General features: G+C 45.7%; 1 protein-coding gene across 1 annotated transcript in view; it reads left to right on the plus strand.

Annotated features, from left to right (window-relative positions):
• Window positions 1-13,456, plus strand: part of kcnh2b (potassium voltage-gated channel, subfamily H (eag-related), member 2b) — a 323,192-nt gene that overhangs the window by 272,052 nt on the left and 37,684 nt on the right. The window contains exons 7-8 of the mRNA XM_078280719.1: window positions 10,770-10,949; window positions 13,349-13,452. Coding sequence (XP_078136845.1) covers window positions 10,770-10,949; window positions 13,349-13,452 — 284 coding nt within the window. The remainder of the gene's footprint in view (window positions 1-10,769; window positions 10,950-13,348; window positions 13,453-13,456) is intronic.

Raw genomic sequence — 13,456 nt, forward strand, 5'->3', positions numbered from 1 at the left:
GCTAGATGCAACTTCCACCAGTAAGTAGTGTTATACTGTAGTTACGAGTTGCAGGTAAAATGCTCCGGATGTCAACTGTCAACTGTGTGTGATGTACAGTATATCATTTTTGGACATTTCACAAAGTGAACCACCTCTACTTGTGTTGCAAATTCTCTCGAAAGATAAACAGCGTGCGTGCGTTTGTGCGTGTGGTCAATACTGTGACCTTGTCCTTCTTTGTGCTGCTTCGTAACAAATTCTCTACCTTATCTTTGATCAGTTCTACTAAGAAAGCTTTCATGAGAACAAATCTCCTCAGATGATGTGTACGGTGCATGTTAGTCCATATATACGACCTTCCACTTCCGGGATTGCCCCGTAGCTGCCGGAAATTCCACTGGATGTCCTTCTTTTCGATCGGATGTCCGTCCGCTTCCTCTTTCTTTGTGTTGGCGTTCTAACCTCCGGTGGATTTGTGAGGACTATGGTTAACTGCTCCTCATGTCTCTGCAGGGTCAATCCAGACAGCTAGCTAAGCTACCCGAGGATATTTAGCAGAGGCACCGTGGCTTCGTACCGCGCTTAGCCCCGCCCAAGACGATTGTGATTGGTTTAAAGAAATGCCAATAAACCACAGCATGTTTTTCTCCCATCCTGTAATGCTGTGTGGACTCACCAGACCCTCTTTCGCAGCGCTGTGGAGGAAGGTCTGGACATGCGAGACTAGGTGCACACTTAACTATCTTTTTGTCATTTCCTTTCTCCTCTCTCTATATATTTTATCTTTCCATGTTTCTTTTAATTTCCTGTCACTCTAAACCATACAGTGTCCTATAAAGAAAAAAGAATACAGTTCTGTTTTTTTTACTATTTTTTAGTAAAATAACAATAACATTTTATTGTTATTGTTATTGTTATTATTGTTACAGTTTAGGGCTGCAACTAACGATTATTTTAATAATCGATTAATCTGTTGATTATTTTTTCGATTAATCGACGAATCGGATAAAAAAAACAAAAAAGCATTCATTTACGTCAAATCAATACATACTTACATACATACTTGTTTTAGTTAATAGTTGTGTAAAGGTAAGTAACCCTAAAGAGCAGATACAGACAACACACACACACACACACACACACACACACACACACATTCACTTGAAGCTTATTCATTAAATTATTACCATCATTGTAGTAAGTGCAAAGTGAACTCCCGTCCTCCTCATCAAGGACTCCAACATGTTTACGTTTTAGGTGCTGAATCATCACCGTGGTGCGCCCGTGCCGTGCCATGTTGCTTGTGCTTATCTTGCACTTAACACGTTTTTGATTTATTTAGTGTGAAATGCTCCCACACCTTGGATGACTTAGGTCGAACTGATTTCTCTGCCTCCGCCGTGTGTTTCAGAACAGCGTTACGGGTCTTTCCCGTCTCTCTCCGTATTTCAACCCGGTCTCACGGCAGTTTGTGTAAATGTCACGTTACTTTTAATCTATTGATACGTGTTCACGGGGACATTTTTCTCGTGGTGGCCAGCACGAAATACCCTACGGGGAAAGGACGCCTCACACGCCGAGAGACGGCCGAAAAGGACGCCTCATATGCTGGGAGGCGGCCGTGAGGCGGCCGCTGGGGACGCGACTACGGTGCTGGGCTGCATATTTCCTCTACCCCCGCTCTGCTCTTTTTTCTTTTCTTTCGCTGCTCCGCTCTGCGCTGCGCTGCTCCGCTCTGCGCTGCTCCGCTCTGCGCTGCTCCGCTCTGCGCTCAACTCATTTATTTTTTTATCTCCGAGACTGAGTGGCATATTGATACAACGAATCGATAATGAAATTCGTTGCCAACTTTTTTAATAATCAAATTTTATCGATTTTATCGATTCGTTGTTGCAGCCCTAAAACATTTAGCACACATAATCTGACCTTAACCCATCGTACCAGATTGCAGTCCAGGCAAATCCCCATCAGTTTTAGGGATGGATGTCAAACTCAAAAATGATGCAGAATTCGCTGATGACACTGCTGTCTGCTGGAAACCCCCCCCCCCGCCCTCCCCACAAGTCTTCACCCTCCAGTGCAGTCCTAACTCTGCCCTATCTGCACTTAAATGTGACTTGACATCTGCACTTTCAACAGTCCTCATGGCAATGATTTTTAGTTTCACACAGATGTCTTAAAATAACCCGCAAGATACTCCAGGAGGGAAAGCACAGCTGAGGGCCAATCAACTGAACCACAGGGGTGTGTGTGTGTGTGTGTGTGTGTGTGTGTGTGTGTGTGCGTGCGAGCATGCATGTGTGCGTGTTAGGGATAGTCTCGCTTTGCCAGTCCTTCCTAGTCCACAAAGCATTCTGGGATAGGAGAAAAATGTGTTCTGGTTTATTGGTATTTCTTTAAACCAATCACAATCGTCAAGGCGGCGCCACGGTGCCTCTGATAAATAGCCTTGGGAAAGAACTTGTTTTGCTGCAACATGTGCACAATCAAAAGTAGTTTTAGTCGTGCAACAGAAAACTTGGACAGATAGTCTAGCTAGCTGTCTGGATTTACCCTGCAGAGATCTGAGGAGCAGTTAACCATAGTCCTCACAAATCCACCGGAGGTTAGAACGCCAACACAGAGACAGAGGAAGGGGACGCACATCCAGCCGAAAAGAGTGAAATCCGGTGGCAAAGGAGCAATCCCTGAAGTGGAACGTCATTGACATAGACTAGGTTTGCATTGACTGCTTTAACAACATATAGCAGTCCTGTATGTATAGAGTTCTTACAAGTACTGTATGTCATGTGCTTTGCTGGCTCATTCGTTGTGTACATAAAGCAAGCTAGCATTGCTGTACTCCCCATAGAAGAGATGAAGGAGAACAGTGATTACACTCACATCAACTGATAATTAAAGTTTGGTTCTTATCTATTATAATCGATACAGTTGCCAAGAAAAGCTTAAGTATTCCAGTATCTCTATGAACAAAATACCAGTGCAAGTGGGATTTTATGCAAGCATGGACTTGCATGAAATCCATCCAATTCATAAATACTTGAAAATGAAGTCTTTGAAGAAGCCAGAAGCCTGGCTTAGATATGAAAAAGTTGGCTCAGTTACAGAGAGGATATACGCTGAAAATATTCATGCTTATCTTTAATAAATAAAGCAAATGATATTGTGCCAAATGTTGGTATCTATAAGAAAAATGGTAAAGTGAGAACGCAGATGGACAGTGGAATAGAGAGTGATAATTAAAGTTGGAGCGAGGATGAAGGGCGACTGATAGTCAGAAAGTAAAGGTGTAAGAGAGAGAGAGAGAGTGGGATGAAAAACAGGTCATTCTCAGCAGGAGAAGAAAGGAAGATGAGACAGGAAGGATGAATGGTAATAGGCAACAGCATGAGTGAAAAGTGACTTGGCTGCACTCTGCGTGGAAGAAGAGAAGGAGGTGGAAAGATCCATCCATCCATCCATCTTTGTCCGCTTATCCGGTATTGGGTTGCGGGGGTAGCAGCTCCAGCAGGGGACCCCAAACTTCCTTTCCCGAGCCACATTAACCAGCTCCGACTGGGGGATCCCGAGGCGTTCCCAGGCCAGGTTGGAGATATAATCCCTCCACTGGTAACACTTTATAATAACCATCATTAATAGATGGTAAATTGATAGTTAATTAATCTTTAGTTAATTGTCATTTAACTGTTAGCAAACAGTAATTTTACTGTTAAACAAATTATAATTAATAATGTTTACTAATTATTAGTAGTGCTGTAAATTAACAGTTTATTGTAACACACATTATATCCCTCATATACTATATTAGGTATCGGTTAATGATTAAAAAATGTTTGTAAACCTTTAAGAAACCATTTTTAAATCATCTATAAACATTACATCGATAGATGGACCAATTTTGGACCAAGAATTTGTTGAGGGTTACTAGTTGGTTTGTAAACCGTCTATAAATAGTTTCTGGATGGTTATTATAAAGTTGCAACAGATGACTATAATACCTTGTTAAATAGTTAATAAATACTTTGTAAACCATCTATAAACATTATTTAGATAGATAGTTAATACTTTGTCAGTGGTTACTAGTTGGTTTGAAAACTGTCTGTAAACAGTGGCTGGATGGTTATTATAAAGTTGCAACATATAAAATAATTATATAGCATATATATATATACATACATACTTAGCACAAAAAGTAAGGAAATTTGTGTTTGGTAGATTATTTCTCTGTGGTAACAATGCTTTTTGGCAATGAATCTTATACCGTTGGAAAGCCTGTTTAGTTCCCTTACAAATGGTGCCCCACATGCATTTGTGGGATGAGCAGCAGTGCTGAGTATGTGGGTTGCGCCCATGAAAAACTTCTCTGTCAATGCTAAACAGCTTATTCTGCCATTGACTCGTTTGGTGTTTGGTGGATTGGATGATTGAAGTTTGAAGAAACAAGACATTTTGGCAATTGATTCATTTCACAAACAGGAGCCTCAGTAGCGTGTGGAAGAAACATACACAGCCACAACAGCCTGGCACCTCCTCCTCATGCTGGTCACCAGCCTGGTCACACACTGCTGTGGGATGGCATCCCATTCTTCAACCAGCATTTGTCGCAAGTCAGCCAACGTGGTTTTGTTGGTCACTCTGGCACGAACAGCACGCCCAAGCTGATCCCACAAGTGTTGAATGGGTTTGAGATCAGGACTGCTGGCAGGCCATTACATCCTCTCCACTCCCACATTCTGGAGGTAGTCTCTGATAAACCCCGCCCTGTGGGGGCGAGCGTTGTCATCTTGGAGGACAGAGTTCGGTCCCAGACTGTGGAGATATGGTATAGCCACTGGTTGCAGAATCACGCACCTGATTGTCAGCACCTGGGGGTACCAGAAGCTCAAAACAAGAGTCAATAGCAACAGCAAAGAAAAGCTGTTTGGCATTGACAGAGACGGTTTGGCAAATTTTTCATGGGCGCAACCCACATACTCAACTCTGCTGCTAATCCCACAAATGCATACGGTGCCCCATTTGTAAGGTATAAGATTTATTGCCAAAAAGCATTGTTCAAATAATCTACCAAACAATCCTTACTTTTGTGCTAAGTTTATATACATATATATATTTATTTTTATATTTATGTTGCAACTTTATAATAACCATCCGGACACGGACGGTTTACAACTAGTAACCCTCAACAAAGTGTTAGGAATATCTGGTCCATCTATCAATGTAATGTTTATAGATATTTTAAAAATGGTTTCTTAAAGGTTAACAAACATTTTTTAATCATTACCCGATACCTAATATAGTATATGAGGGATATAATGTGTGTAACAATAAACTGTTAATTTACAGCACTACTAATAATTAGTAAACATTATTAATTATAATGTAATTGTTTGTTAACAGTAAAATGACTGTTTGCTAACAGTTAAATGACAATTAACTAAAGATTAATTAACTGTCAATTTACCATCTATTAATGATGGTTATTATAAAGTGTTAACCCTCCACCTAATCCTGGGTCTTCCCCGAGGCCTCCTCCCAGCTGGGCGTGCCTGGAACACCTCCCGAGGGAGGCACCCAGGTGGCATCCTTACCAGATGCCCGAACCACCTCAACTAGCTCCTTTCGACGCGAAGGAGCAGCGGCTCTACTCTGAGCTCCTCACGGATGACTGAGCTTCTCACCCTATCTCTAAGTGAGACGCCAGCCACCCTCCTGAAGAAACCCATTTCGGCCGCTTGTACCCTGGATCTTGTTCTTTCGGTCATGACCCAGCCTTCATGACCATAGGTGAGGGTAGGAACAAAAACTGACCGGTAGATTGAGAGCTTTGCCTTCTGGCTCAGCTCTCTTTTCGTCACAACGGTGCGATAAATTGAATGTAATACCGCACCCGCTGCGCCGATTCTCCGACCAATCTCCCGCTCCATTGTCCCCTCACTCAAGACCCCAAGGTACTTGAACTCCTTCACTTGGGGGTAAGGACTCATTCCCTACCTGGAGAAGGCACTCCATCGGTTTCCTGCTGAGAACCATGGCCTCCGATTTAGAGGTGCTGATCCTCATCCCAGCCGCTTCACACTCGGCTGCGAACCGATCCAGTGAGTGCTGAAGGTCACAGGCCGATGATGCCATCAGGACCACATCATCTGCAAAAAGCAGCGATGAGATCCCCAGCCCACCAAACTGAAACCCCTCTCCACCCCGACTACGCCTCGATATCCTGTCCATAAATACTACAAACAGGATTGGTGACAAAGCGCAGCCCTGGCGGAGGCCAACTCTCACCTGAAACGAGTCCGACTTACTGCCGAGAACCCGGACACAGCTCTCACTTTGGTCGTACAGAGATTGGATGGCCCTGAGAAGGGACCCCCTCACCCCATACTCCCGCAGTATCTCCTGGGGCACCCGGTCATACGCCTTCTCCAGATCCACAAAACACATGTAGACCGGTTGGGCATACTCCCAGGCTCCCTCCAGGATCCTTGCGAGAGGAAAGATCTGGTCCATTGTTCCACGACCAGGACGGAATCTGCATTGTTCCTCTTCAACCTGAGGTTCGACTATCGACCGAACCCTCCTTTCCAGCACCTTGGAGTAGACTTTACCGGGGAGGCTGAGAAGTGTGATACCCCTGTAATAGGCACACACCCTCTGGTCCCCCTTTTTAAAAAAGGGGAACCACCACCCCGATCTTCCACTCTTTAGGCACCGTCCCAGACTTCCACGCAATGTTGAAGAGGCGTGTCAACCAAGACAACCCCTCCACACCCAGAGCTTTAAGCATTTCTGGACGGATCTCATCAATCCCTGGGGCTTTGCCACTGTGGAGTTGTAACTACCTCAGCAACCTCCACCAGGTAAATTGACGACAATCCCCCATCATCCTCCAGCTCTGCCTCTACCATATAGGGCGTATTAGTCGGATTTAGGAGTTCCTCAAAGTGCTCCTTCCACCGCCCTATTACCTCCTCAGTTGAGGTCAACAGCGTCCCATCCTTACTGTACACAGCTTGGATGGTTCCCCGCTTCCCCCTCCTGAGGTGGCGAACGGTTTTCCAGAAGCACCTTGGTGCCGACCGAAAGTCCTTCTCCATGTCTTCTCCGAACTTCTCCCACACCCGCTGCTTTGCCTCTTTCACGGCAGAGGCTGCAGCCCTTCGGGCCCTTCGGTACTTGCAACTGCCTCCGAGTCCTCTGGGATAACATATCCCGGAAAGACTCTTCCTTCAGTTGGGACGGCTTCCCTGACCACTGGTGTCCACCACGGTGTTCATGGGTTACCGCCCCCTTGAGGCACCTAAGACCCTAAGACCACAGCTCCTCGCCGCAGCTTCAGCAATGGAAACTTTGAACATTGTCCACTCGGGTTCAATGCCCCCAGCCTCCACAGGGATGCACGAAAAGCTCCGCTGGAGGTGTGAGTTGAAAGTCTGTCGGACAGGGGCCTCCTCCAGACGTTCCCAATTTACCCGCACTACCCGTTTGGGCTTACCAGGTCTGTCCAGAGTCTTCCCCCACCCCCTGACCTAACTCACCACCAGATGGTGATCGGTTGACAGCTCCGCCCCTCTCTTCACCCGAGTGTCCAAAACATACGGCCTCAGATCAGATGAAACTGACGATTATAAAATCGATCATTGACCTTTGGCCTAGGGTGCTCTGGTACCAAGTACACTTATGAGCATCCCTATGTTCGAACATGGTGTTCGTTATAGACAATCCATGACTAGCACAGAAGTCCAACAACAAACAACCACTCTGGTTTAGATCAGAGAAGCCGTTCCTCCCAATCACGCCTCTCCATGTGTCTCCATCATTGCCCACATGCGCGTTGAAGTCCCCCCAGCAGAACTATGGAGTCCCCCACTGGAGCCCCATGCAGGACTCCACTCAAGGTCTCCAAGAAGGCCGATACTCGAACTCTTGTTTGGTGCATATGCACAAACAACAGTCAGAGTTTTCCCCCCCCCCACAACCCGCAGGCGTAGGGAGGCGACCCTGTCGTCCACCGGGTTAAAAGAGTAATGCAAAGCGAAATGGAGTGAATTGAGAGAAAAAGACAGAAGAGGTGAGAGGAGGAGGGAAAGGAAGAATCATGAGCCTCTGTGCCAACCTGGGAATACAGGATTCAGTATAATATCGGAATTTCAAAAAAAGACTTTACCTTGTCCTTTATCGATTCTGGTGTGTTTTTTCATTTTATTATCAGTATGATTCTTGTTTGAACTTGATTGTTACAAACTGCTCACACTCCATCCCTTCTCTGGAGATTGGGTCTGGACTCTGTCAGTCTGCTGTACTTGTCACTGCCTCCCAGGCCAAACTTACTGTAGGTCAACTGCAACCCACATACCAATGTGTCCATTGGTCTGATGCGCTGAATTTTTGCTTCAAGTTTACAGCAATTATTTGGAATAAACCTACATGGTCACACAGCATAGATGCAGAGTTTATCATTTTGAAAAAAACATTGACATCTTTTAGAAATGGACAATGGAAATGGAAATGTGAATAGGCATTTTCATCAATGATTTCTGACTTCTGAAAGCTATAATGCGTAATTTCCGTCTTCCCCATGAGGAATTCTAAATAATGACAACAAAACTGTCGGTGCGTCCACATGACCTGAGGCACCTAAGACCCTAAGACCACAGCTCCTCGCCGCAGCTTCAGCAATGGAAACTTTGAACATTGTCCACTCGGGTTCAATGCCCACAGCCTTCACAGGGATGCACGAAAAGCTCCGCTGGAGGTGTGAGTTGAAAGTCTGTCGGACAGGGGCCTCCTCCAGACGTTCCCAATTTACCCGCACTACCCGCTTGGGCTTACCAGGTCTGTCCAGAGTCTTCCCCACCCCCTGACCCAACTCACCACCAGATGGTGATCGGTTGACAGCTCTGCCCCTCTCTTCACCCGAGTGTCCAAAACATACGGCCTCAGATCAGATGAAACTGACGATTATAAAATCGATCATTGACCTTTGGCCTAGGGTGCTCTGGTACCAAGTACACTTATGAGCATCCCTATGTTCGAACATGGTGTTCGTTATAGACAATCCATGACTAGCACAGAAGTCCAACAACAAACAACCACTCTGGTTTAGATCAGGGAAGCCGTTCCTCCCAATCACGCCTCTCCATGTGTCTCCATCATTGCCCACATGCGCGTTGAAGTCCCCCAGCAGAACTATAGAGTCCCCCACTGGAGCCCCATGCAGGTCTCCACTCAAGGTCTCCAAGAAGGCAGATTACTCCGAACTCTTGTTTGGTGCATATGCACAAACAACAGTTAGAGTTTTCCCCCCCACAACCTGCAGGCGTAGGGAGGCGACCCTCTCGTCCACCGGGTTAAACTCCAACGTAGCGGCGCTCAGCCGGGGGCTTGTGAGTCCCCTGACCTTCACTGCCATCCGTGTGGCAGCGCACCCGACCCCAGCGGTTCCTCCCACAGGTGGTTGGCCCATGGGATGGAGGGATGTCCGCCACGTAGCTTTTTCGGGCTGTGCCCGGCCGGGCTTTGTGGCAAACCCGGCCACCAGACGCTCACTGACGAGCCCTCTATCTGGGCCTGGCTCCAGACGGGGGCCCCGGGCTTCCTCCGGGCAGGGTCACTCCATCTCTTCCTCGATCACACACAGAGGTGGAAAGATGGAGTGAGGATAACTGGATGGAGGACATGAGCCGTGCAGGGAAGAAAACTAGAAAGAAGAAAAGAAAGATTTAGCAGGTCAAAGGGAGCGCAGGAACAAAAAGGAACAACAGGAAATGGAGTAAAGAGTAATGAAAGCGAAATGGAGTGAATTGAGAAAAAAGACAGAGGTGAGAGGAGGGAAAGGAAGAATCATGAGCCTCTGTGCCAACCTGGGAATACAGGATTCAGTATAATATCGGAATTTCAAAAAAAGACTTTACCTTGTCCTTTATCGATTCTGGTGTGTTTTTTCATTTTATTATCAGTATGATTCTTGTTTGAACTTGATTGTTACAAACTGCTCACACTCCATCCCTTCTCTGGAGATTGGGTCTGGACTCTGTCAGTCTGCTGTACTTGTCACTGCCTCCCAGGCCAAACTTACTGTAGGTCAACTGCAACCCACATACCAATGTGTCCATTGGTCTGATGCTCTGGTGCTGAATTTTTGCTTCAAGTTTACAGCAATTATTTGGAATAAACCTACATGGTCACACAGCATAGATGCAGAGTGGATCATTTTGAAAAAAACATTGACATCTTTTAGAAATGGACAATGGAAATGGAAATGTGAATAGGCATTTTCATCAATGATTTCTGACTTCTGAAAGCTATAATGCGTAATTTCCGTCTTCCCCATGAGGAATTCTAAATAATGACAACAAAACTGTCGGTGCGTCCACATGATACAGCCTTGTGTGATCGCACCCCCCTCCTCCACGCAGTTGCTAGTAGCCAAGGAGAACACACAGAATTAAAAAAACATGACAGGCTCTTCAGAAGAGGTCATTAACTTCACTTGAGTTTCTGCGTGGGAAAGATGCCGGACGCCACAATCTTCTGAACATAGTCATACTGAGAAATCCAGAGAGAGTTGTGTGGAGCTGATAGTCTTAATTAGCTTTGTAGCAACTCATTTGGCAATGGCTTGAATGTAACAGACGTACATTAATATCAAAAAGTTACACGCTAAAGTAATCGTGTACCACTTAAAGCTTTAAGTGGTATCTTTTGATTGTTGGAGCAGATGATGTAATACCGTTTCCTGTGTGAAACAGACAATAAAGTTTGATCTTTTCTTATCTTATCTTACTCAGGTGCTGTCTCTGGGTGCCGATGTGTTGCCAGAGTACAAGCTCCAGGCTCCCCGCATCCACAAGTGGACGGTGTTACACTACAGCCCGTTCAAGGCGGTGTGGGACTGGCTCATCCTGCTGCTGGTCATCTACACCGCCATCCTGACACCCTACTCAGCCGCATTCCTCCTCAACGACCAGGTGGGCTCTCATCTAGGGACACAATCATTCAACAGACTGATGTCAAGTCATGGACATTTTATTTATATTGCCCAATCACAAATGACCAAATTGTTTCATAGGGCTTTACACCTATACAACATACGATCCTGATAGCAAGGTTTAATAGTTTTGAATGTTCAATTAGTTTTCATTTCATTTCAGTTTTGACTTTTTGATTCCATTTTAGTTTAGTTTTAGTTATTTTTCAGAGTGTGTACGCTAGTGTAGGTTTAGTTTCAGTTTTTCAGAAAGGTTTAGTTTTTATATATTTAGTTTTAGTTTGGTTTTTTGTTGAGGCCAGATAGAACGTCTCAGAAGTATGTAGCTACATAAACATTCAAAATACATTGTTGGAGAATAGACACGATGTTCAATTTTTAATCTACTTTAGTCTACTTTAGCAATGAAACTGTATATAAAGAATACCTCACAGTGCCATCTCATGTCAAGTCTGTTCAATTTCCGTAGTTCAAAGTCACGAGAGTTGACGGAAATTCATTGTTTACTTTTATTAGATTTTTTTAACCTGGCAATATAGTTTCAGTTTAGTTTCAGGGCGTTTTCACACCTGAAAGTCTGAACCAAGGTCCGGATCAAGGTTCATGTTTTTGTTACGTTGTACATTTATACATACATTACAATACATTTGATCCGGTAAGTTTTGGCTTCACACTACAGTTGTGCAAGCGCACTAAAGATCTATACGTGACAAAACTACGTCCTGCTGTCATCACATACGTGAGCTGTGTCTCCTGATACTTATAATTGATTGGTTTGTAGATGGCTTCCCCCGTCCTCTCGTCTCCTCTCTCTGTGTTGGAGTTTTTTCAGCTGACTGCTGCTCTCCCCTACTGACTGCTGCTCTCTCCTACTGACTGCTGCTCTCTCCTACTGACTGCTGCTCTCTCCTACTGACTGCTGCTCTCCCCTACTGACTGCTGCTCTCTCCTACTGACTGCTGCTCTCCCCTACTGACTGCTGCTCTCTCCTACTGACAGCCGCTCTCCCCTGCCGCTCTCCCCTACTGACTGCCGCTCTCCCCTACTGACTGCTGCTCTCCCCTACTGACTGCCGCTCTCTCCTACTGACTGCCACTCTCTCCTACTGACTGCTGCTCTCTCCTACTGACTGCTGCTCTCTCCTACTGACTGCTGCTCTCCCCTACTGACTGCCGCTCTCCCCTACTGACTGCCGCTCTCCCCTACTGACTGCTGCTCTCTCCTACTGACTGCCACTCTCTCCTACTGACTGCTGCTCTCTCCTACTGACTGCTGCTCTCTCCTACTGACTGCTGCTCTCTCCTACTGACTGCTGCTCTCTCCTACTGACTGCTGCTCTCCCCTACTGACTGCCGCTCTCCCCTACTGACTGCTGCTCTCCCCTACTGACTGCTGCTCTCCCCTACTGACTGCTGCTCTCTCCTACTGACTGCTGCTCTCCCCTACTGACTGCTGCTCTCCCCTACTGACTGCTGCTCTTTTTGTTTTGTTGTGATGTTGAGAAGCAAGACATGGGAACTTTCTTTCTGGAGAATTTATTCAGAGACAAACGGAAACCTACAGCAGAATGGACTTCCACTGTGAGAATGTCCTTAGAGTGACAGCACGTCTGCTGGTAAATAGTATAATAGTGAGTATTATTGTACACAGAGGATTGTCAAATATAGTTTATTATAGCTTTTGTTTACACCTGATTTGTGTGTTTAAGCGCCATAGCTTCAACTAAGACTTGGATCCTGCTGAAAGCCCTGTTTTTGTGCCACTTCTTCATTTTTGGTCTACATATGTACAGTATGTAAATCATCTTGAAACCTCTAATGTTAATCCATATGAAGGAGGTACTCACACAGCACTGTTCTATTTTTAGAGCTGTATCTTAAAATTCCCTTCTCTTCTCTGTTTTTCTACTCTGCTCTTTTACATTCTCCTCTCCTCTCCTCTTCCCTTCTCTCCTCTCCTCTCCCCTTCTCTCCTCTCCTCTCCTCTCCTCTCCTCTTCCCTTCTCTCCTCTCCTCCCCTCTTCTCTTCTCTCCTCTCCCCTCCTCTTCCCTTCTCTCCTCTCCTCCCCTCTTCCCTTCTCTCCTCTCCTCTCCTCTTCCCTTCTCTCCTCTCCTCTCCTCTTCCCTTCTCTCCTCTCCTCACCCATCCTCTCCCCTTCTCTCCCCTTCTCTCCTCTCCTCTCCCCTCCTCTCCTCTCCTCTTCTCTTCTCTTCTCTTCTCTCCTTTCCTCTCCCCTTTTCTCCTCCCCTCTCCTCTACTCTCATCTCCTCTCCTCTCCTCTCCCCTTTTCTCCTCCCCTCTCCTCTACTCTCATCTCCTCTCCTCTCCTCTCCTCTACTATCATCTCCTTTCCTCTTCTCTTCTCTTCTCTCCTCTCAGGAAGAGGTAGCCAAGCAGAATTGTGGTTACTCCTGCTCGCCTCTCAATGTGGTGGACCTCATAGTGGATATCATGTTCATCATTGACATCCTCATCAACTTCAGGTCT

The sequence above is a fragment of the Sander vitreus genome, chromosome 22 (assembly GCF_031162955.1).
Source record: "Sander vitreus isolate 19-12246 chromosome 22, sanVit1, whole genome shotgun sequence".
In the NCBI taxonomy this organism is placed as follows: Eukaryota; Metazoa; Chordata; class Actinopteri; order Perciformes; family Percidae; genus Sander; species Sander vitreus.